The 8,575-nt window shown below is 36.8% G+C and overlaps 1 protein-coding gene across 3 annotated transcripts in view; it reads left to right on the top strand.

Annotated features, from left to right (window-relative positions):
* The window catches only part of LOC309512314 (homeobox protein cut-like 2), a 222,641-nt gene that overhangs the window by 195,550 nt on the left and 18,516 nt on the right, over window positions 1-8,575 (top strand). For all 3 annotated transcript variants that reach the window (XM_082187818.1, XM_082187819.1, XM_082187820.1), the window contains 8 exons: window positions 526-602; window positions 690-756; window positions 3,798-3,846; window positions 5,990-6,094; window positions 6,338-6,535; window positions 7,518-7,576; window positions 7,659-7,707; window positions 7,956-8,055. In XM_082187818.1, the coding sequence (XP_082043944.1) occupies window positions 526-602; window positions 690-756; window positions 3,798-3,846; window positions 5,990-6,094; window positions 6,338-6,535; window positions 7,518-7,576; window positions 7,659-7,707; window positions 7,956-8,055 (704 nt within the window). The remainder of the gene's footprint in view (window positions 1-525; window positions 603-689; window positions 757-3,797; window positions 3,847-5,989; window positions 6,095-6,337; window positions 6,536-7,517; window positions 7,577-7,658; window positions 7,708-7,955; window positions 8,056-8,575) is intronic.

The raw sequence follows: 8,575 nt of genomic DNA, 5'->3' as shown, positions 1-8,575 counted from the left end.
ATCTAGGGGGATAGGGAACGATTCAACAGCTTTGGCTTCTACTGTCTTCCTGTTTCAGTGGAAATTACGTCAACACATTAAACAATACTGCGCATATCATGGCTTTACTGCATAATGTGCTGTATACGTACACAAATATATATACTACATTTGTTGTTGCATGACCTATGCATGTTTAATTCAGTGAGTGGTGTCTAGTTGTTAAGTATCTAGTATAATTTTTTAATTAAATTATAATTTTATCAGATTTTCAATAAAATTTGATGTAAAAATGTTAAGAATTGTGACTGATATGCAAATTCATTGCATTATGGGATTCCACATCTCACACAGTGCTTATATACGTCACATTTCGCAAACTTTACACAGTAGTATGAGTAGTGTGCTACTGTAATCCGGCGCCGAATAAGATGTTCACATGAAAATCAGCTGTTGGTTTCCAGAGATCCATTCAAGCGGCTTCATCATTCCTCAGTGCGGGTTTCAGTCACTTCCTGTTCTGATCTCTAGTTCTGGTTTCCACAGGGAGGAACATGAATCAGACATTTCCCTGCCTGTCAGACTCGGCCAGGCTGAGGACCGGATCAAAGCGCTTCAGTCATGTAAGATCCATATCAAACACTTGAGGTCATCTGGGGCTTGATATGAGGTCAGAGGTCAGTAATTGCACCCGTGTCTGTCTCTTACAGCGCTGACCTCGGCCCGAACAGAGCTGCAGGAGCTGAGGTGTAAATACGACAAGGAAAAGGCGGAAAAGTAAGACACTTAATCACTGTGGCGACTGAAAACGTGTCCATATTATGCTGATGTTTGTTGTGTTTCCTTTCTTTGGATTCGTTGGAATCATCATGATTTCATCTCAAGCTACATGTTTGATTTGTCTGAAGCGGAGCATCTATTTTCCCCTCTGTTGCTTCTGTGAAACATGGTTTTCGGCACACAAAACCTCCATTACCATTTCCAGTCTCATCCCAAATTTAACTTCTCTGACCTTAGTTAATAAAGGGGTTAAAGTTAGTCAAATACACAACCTAAACCAGCTGACATGGGTTCAAAATCTCTCCAGACTAGCACTGTTGGTGCGCACACGTCAGAGTTCGGGTGCATTGCATTATGGGATACCGCATCTGTTATGTACTTCACAAAATACTTTGCACATATACACTACAGGTCAAAAGTTTGGGGTCGGTAAGATTTTTCATGTTTTTAAAAGAAGTATCTTCTGCTCACCAAGGCTGCATTTATTTGATTAAAAATACAAACAAAAACAGTAATATTGTGAAATATTATTACAATTTAAAACGGCTGTTTTCTATGTGAATATATTTAAGTGTAATTTATATCCTGTGATCAAAACTGAATTTTCAGCATCATTACTCCAGTCTTCAGTGTCACATGATCCTTCAGAAATCATTCTAATATGATGATTTGATGCTCAAGACACATTTATGATTATTATCAATGTTGAAAACAGTTTTTTACATTTTTATTTCATGATGCTACCCAATACCTAAACTTAACAACTACCTTACAAACTATTAATTAATAAGCAGTAATTAGGAGTTGATTGGGGCAAAAGTTGTCGTTAATAGTGAGAAATGGACCCTAAACTAAAGTGTGACCAAAATAAATGTATTGTGTTTAATAATAAACTGTTTTTAAAGTGTAAAAATAAATAACTTTTTGTATTGTATTTAGTAAAATATTATGTAAATATATGTAAAATCATATTTAATATTATATCATGTACATGTATGTAAAATATTATAATTAAATATTATATAATGTTATATACACATGTAAAATACATTTTTCATATTTGTAAAAAAAAAAAATTGTAACTATATGTTGTCATATCATGTTCTTAAACTCACAAAAGTCTAACAAAAGTCTTGCATTTTTAGTAGGACATGGCTGGAAGTAAGAACTTCACATATTAATCCAGTTCATTAGGATAAAGATTCATCAGACTGATTCAAACTGGCAACGTTCAGAGTTTATTTGAGTGATTCATTAAAATAACTTCTTTATAAGATTAAATATTCTGAACTGGTTGCGATGCAAGCGAAGGCAATGCGAGAGAAAGATGTAACGTCACAGTTTCTTTCACCATTACTGGATATATTGGAAAACACTGATGTTACACATTGCTAAAAGCATTGCCATGTGAATCACATCAACGCACCGAACGCAACTCCAGTATTTACACTGGGGTCCGCATGAATCTGCCTGAAAAGGGCGCTTGCGCTGCACTCCAGAGAAACCCGTAAACCACAAATAGAAGAAATAAATAAATGAACAAGTTCAAAAGTTCTTAAGGGAGACACTGAAGTCACTAAAATGCAAGGTTTGCTGTCATTAGAGTCGAGTGAGTCATATCTTATCTAGCGCTGTGTTCGGCATCCTCGTATCCCAACATGCCCACACACGCGTGCGCTCGGCACAATCAGAGAGCTCTCATTTGAATAGCGTCTCGGGGAGATTATTCATAAGGTTTGTTTGAAGTTCAACGGTTTCCTCTCAGCCATCAGGGAGTTGATTTTCAAAAGGTGGAGAGGCAGCGGAATAAAGAGAAGTGAAAGATTGATTAAACATGTGAGTCTCTGAGGTTACGCTAAACAAAGATACCTTCTCAATTAGACGAGATTCGCTTTAAGAGCACAATCAGAGAAATTTAGTCTGAAGAGAGGGCCGTTCAGTGCGCTCGCGAGCCTTTGAGTTTCTCAGTCTGTCTATAAGTCGAGATCGCTAATGCAATCGTATCATCAGCGGCCGTTGTTTGCAGCAGAAAGAGAATCAGATGGAAATTTATCAGCTGAACAGAAATTAAAAAATATACTTTTGTTCTGAACTAAACAAAGCCATCTCAGGTCTACCACATCAGAACCGGACCAGATTTATTTCAGGTTTAATATGATGTTCTGAGACGAGCAAATATATTAAAGGACAGGGAGTTTAAGAGGTCTGCATGAGCATTAAGTTGTATATGAAATAATGTAATAGTATTTAAGTTATAATTGTATTTTACATATACACTACTGGTCAAAAGTTTTAGATCGGTAAGATTTTTTATGTTTTTAAAAAGAAGTCTCTTCTGCTCACCAAGGCTGCATTTATTTGATAAAAAAAAAAACAATTAAAAAAAACCCAGTAATATTGTGACATTTTAAAATGACTGTTTTCTATTTTAATATATTTTAAAATGTAATTTTAAATCAAAAAGTTGATTGATTTATTTTATTTCTTTCCCCCCAAAATAAAATTTAAATTCTTACTGACCCCAAACTTTTGAAGGGTTTAGTGTTTAATATTACAAAAGCTTTCCATTTCAGATAAACGCTGTTCTTTTGAACTTTCTATTCATCATAGGCTTAAGAATGTAAAATATGGTCATGCAGAATAAGGCATTAATATGTGCTTTATAAGTACTAATAAACGGCCAATATCCTAGTAATATGTATGCTAATAAGCAAATACTTCATATTGAGAATTGGACCCTAAACTAAAGGGTTACCTTTATTTTTTATATTTATAAACGCCATAATTATCAGAATTAGGGTTTTAGTTCATTCATAGCATCAGGGGTCTAATCGCTGTTCTTTAATTACTTTACATGTAACATGAAGCTTGGAAATCTACAGTTTCCAAACGACTTTCTCTGGTGAAAAAAACTTTCGTTGGTGGCCGGTACTACGTGAACCTGTCGCTCTGCACTTTTCATGACTCCGTGTGCAGTCGCGTGCGAGCATGAGCCGTGCTGGTGGTCGGATGTGTAACGTGTGGTTTGTGTCTTCCAGAGTGGAGGAGATGGGAGCTCTAATGGTGAACCTGGAGAAGGCCAACCAGGTGAGTGTGTGCCCTCCTCTCAGCCTCTGATTGAGACGCTGTCGTCGTGAAGATAATCACCTTCCTAATCAAGCTTTGAGTTTAATTAGACCCTCTTCCTCCCCCACCACCCTCCTCGTCCTCGCTCTCGCAGACCCGTGATTACCCGCCACTCTTTCCCATGATGCCGTGCGAGCGGCGGAGGACAGGAGAGAGAGATGTGGCGAACGAGGAGGGCTGTTAGTTACTTCATTGCGCTGATTGCTTCCTTTTTTTCCACTGTGATTTGCTTTTTCTCCCTTTGCCAGCAGCTCTTAGATAAATGATTCGAAAATGAGTCATTAATTAGCAGGCCGAGTGTGACAGAGCAGGTAAACAGTTTGAGAAGAAAGTGCCTGCAAGTAAACACGCACCTCAGCAGAACGGAGCAGACGCGCGCTCGCTCTCGCTGTTTTACCTGCGGATGTTTCTCGCCACCTGGAAATCTCGTCTGATTGGGCTTTCGAGGGCGTTCTTCTTCCGTTCGGCCTGATTGTTCATTTGATTATGGATCTCTGGGAATGTTTGGCCCTGATTTGTATTGATGCTCAAATTGCCCAGTATTTCACTAAACAACAGTCTGCATTAACATTGACTGAAAAAAGGAAAATCATTGCATGCAAAATATCAAAATGAGCATCATTTATTTTCAAGAAAGACACTTTGTCAAAAAACTGTTTGAAATGATAAAACAGTGCAAATCAAGACAAAAAGTATTGACACTAGAGTTCTACTTATAAACCTGTGAATGCTATTGTGTTAGAAATAAAGTATCAAAGCAAGTGTCATCCGTGCTCAAATGCTGGAGGAGCTTTTCTGGGAACTACGTCCTCCTGGGAAGCTCCTGTGTACGAGTTGGGAAGTCATAATTATGATTCTCGTTCAAGTGATTTTGGTCTTAAAGTGTTTGGGAAATTCATATTTCTCTCTCTCTCTGTTTTCATCTTATTGAAAAAGACAGAAAGCATTTTTTAGCATTGATGCAACAGAAAAAAAGATGTACATTAGATGTGCAATTGACGCTTTATCTGTGGCTTTTAGCATTTTTGTGCTGCCATAATGTAGGATGGAAAAGTAGGGTAGTATATTATCACAATTATTAAACCACATTGAGCCTGACAAAAATGATCCAACAGTTTATTAGACAAAATATAAAAAAAATGAGAATTATATTTGAGACATCAGGCTTTTATGGCCCATATATTATGATATAGTGAGAATATGGAGCTCAGACTCACGGAGGAGAAAACATTGCAATTTTAATCAGAGGCAAAAATATGCACTTTGGTGCAGATGCTGATATTTTTATGGCCAAAACACATGAAATTCTGATGCTTGTAATGTAAATCAGTGAGATCTTTGTAACAGTACAGCAGACTACTTGCATATAATGCATATTAATATCAGCTGTCAACTCCCAATAATATGTCTTAGTAAGATGATATTTACTGAGATCAAATGTTTTATGATCAAAGCTCAGTAGTTTTAAAACATATAATGCAATGCATTAAAATTATGATTGATAGATGAACAAATAAACCTTCCTCAAAAGCCTGATGATCATATTTGATACTCATGTTTTGTTTTTTTTCATTTAACAATTTTTATTGAATTTCTATTAAACCGTGTAGCATTTTCTACAGCACATGTTGGGCCAAATGGATACTCATGTTTGAACATAAATTTTTCTGTATGGATAATCAAGTAAACCTCAGTTGCTTCAGTCCAGTAAGTGTTCATCTAGCAATATTACTAACAATATAAAAGTTATTCTTATGTTTACTTCATACAAATCCCTGCAGATTTCACATCATAAAGAAGACACATGAACCACAAGATGAAGGAGGACGTTTGTACAGTTACACTAAAACGCCTTTTACTTGCTAAAAGACCACAGAAGGCATGTAGTTGATTGTGTGCAACAGTTTTATCCTCATTATGACGATAATTTAAAAGCCTTAGAAATGTGAGTATCACAGTTTCAATTAAACTGTTCGGTTTAGATTTTTCTGACTATTATTTGAGTGCGATGCAAGTGTCTGAAAACTTCTCGGGGTTACGGTACACGCACAAGCTGGATGTTCAGCTCCTCTAAAGTTGTCCAAACTTGTGTGTTTGATGTCAGAGAGCAGATTTGGCCCAGAGGGAGGTGGAGAGGCTGAGGGAGCAGCTCGCCGGCACTCAGAGCACTTCTAAAGGGACCGGCCCGTCAGAAGACCGACCCAAGGAGGTAAAGACCCGAGTCTCGCTTTGAGATGAAAGCCGGACGACTCGCCTCGCCACAAATTGCCACCTTAACATGTCCAATCTGAAGTGGGAGGAAATGATCACTTGCTCCCACACCACTGGAACCTCATTAGTGGCTCTTTGAGGCGACGTGATTATAGGAAGCCAGAGAGCAGGATGGTATTTTGAAGTTGAAAAGAGAGTTTCATGTTCCCCCTGATCTCCTCCTTTTCATTGGTGGTCTCAGGAGAGGGAGCGCGAGGAGCGAGACGAGGGCGCGCTGTCACGGCTGGAGGTGGTGCTGTTCTCCAAGGACAGAGAGATCCTCAGACTGCTCGAGAACGTCCAGAGACTCCAGTTCACCTTACAGGAAGTCCAGGACTCGTCGGCCAATCAGATTGCAGAGCTGGAGCGGCAGCTGGCCTATAAGTCAGAAGCTATAGAGGTGAGAGCAAATCATTCATTCATGTAGCTATAATATGAGGTCAGTCTATTATAGTTTAAAAGTATACTTTTACCACCAGCTTAATTGTTTCTATGTAACTCGATAACCACTGTTGCAGATGTGTTTAGGTTTAAAGAGCCGCATTTCCTTCATTAACATTTTCCACCTCTTGCATGTTGTTTATTACATATTTTTGGCTAATTTGATTATGATTTCAGTTTGATTTCAGTCATATGCATTTACATATATATGCATAGAATTCTCAGCTCCATTTTACCATGTTTACATTTACAGTACTTTTATCTAAGGCGACTTACATTACATCCAAAAGTCCAGAGATTCCATCACGTGTGTAAAATAGTGCAAAAATTGTGTAAATTAACACACTTTGTGCTCTTTCTGTAAACTGACATTCAAAAGTTTTTTTAAAAGAAATGAATATTCACTAAGCATCAAAAGTGACACAAAAAAGACATTTATAATGTTACAAAATATTTATATTTTCAAACATTTCAAAAATAAAATGTATCAGTTTCCACAAAAATATGAAGCAGCAACTGTTTTCAACATCGATAATAATCAGAAATGTAGAATGATTTCTGAAGGATCATGTGACACTGAAGACTGGAGTAATGATGCTGAAAATTCAGCTTTTGATCACAGGAATAAATTACATTTTAAAATGTATTCACATAGAAAACTGTTCTTTTTGAAATTGTAATAATATATCAAATAAATGCAGTGTCTGTGAACATAAAAGATGACGCAAAGTGTAGCAATTTTTCATGCATTTTTAAATCAATGTGTGTTTCTTATAAATTTTGCACGAAACCAGACAGATCAGACTACGTGTGTGTGTGTGTGGAAATTATACTTAATAGTAACACATTGGTTGTACCTCCATCTGTTGTCTTTCAGCTTCTCTCACGACTGTATTGATTTAACAATGATCCATAATTAACATCTTGATTTGTGTCTGTAGACCCTGGAGGCCAAACTACAGTCCCAGATGGATTATGAAGAGATCAAAACAGAGCTCAGGTGAGGTTTCCAGGAACACGGATATACTATAGCGATGATGTATCAGGATGATGATGTTAACGTATCGTTGTGTGTCCTGCAGCATCCTCAAAGCCATGAAACTGGCATCGGCCAATGGAAGTTCATCCCAGGTGAGTGAAACTAGTGTTATTCCTGCAGAGAGCTTTAGGATTTTTAACAGCTTTGCATTTTATTGACGTAAGGTTACGGACCCTCTCAACTAAAAGACAAATAAAGTTCCCCGTGAAAAACAGTTGTCAATGAGGAAACGCCACAGTGATCTGTGTGTAAACGCCTCACTAGCGTCATCCATAATGTAGATCTGCATTGATCTCGAGAGGTTAACTGCCTGTCTGCCTGTGTGTGTGTGTGTGTGTAGGAATCGGCCAAAACCGCTGAGGCGCTGCTGCTGGACAAAGAAGCCTTTCTACCCTCTCACAAATTTCTTGTGGATAAAGTCCGAGTTTTACACAACAGCGGTGAGGATGTGTGTGTGTGTGTGTGTTTCTGTTCACGGATGCGTCACTAAACTTTTCCCTTCTGTCTTTGAAGTACCTTGTAGAAGGGTTATTATAGTTCACTAAAACTAAAACCATAAAAAACTATACATTTTTGTTACTTGAAGTCAAATAAACTTTAACTGAAATAAAATAAAATATTTAAAAAATATGACTGAAATTATTTTTATAAACCTTATTTTATTTCAGCTGGTTATCAAAGCAACGTTTCTCATTTTCATTTAGTTTAACTTGATTTACTGAAATAATCAATTGTATAGACTTATTTAAAAAAAATATAACTAATAAAAATGACAAACACACTCAACAAAATTATTTTTATTTTTTACAAAATTACAATAAAAGTGGAAAAAAATCTAAATATATATATATATATAATAGTATCTGAGGGATACTAAAATAAAATACAGCTAGACATTTTATGTGGTAAAATATTTTGTATAATAAAGCTCTAAATTGTATCAAGCTAAAGTATATATAT

The sequence above is a fragment of the Leuciscus leuciscus genome (assembly GCF_965113295.1).
Source record: "Leuciscus leuciscus genome assembly, chromosome: 13".
Lineage (NCBI taxonomy): Eukaryota > Metazoa > Chordata > Actinopteri > Cypriniformes > Leuciscidae > Leuciscus > Leuciscus leuciscus.
The sequence above is the reverse complement of the archived record's forward strand: the minus strand, read 5'-3'. Positions and strand labels throughout refer to the sequence as shown.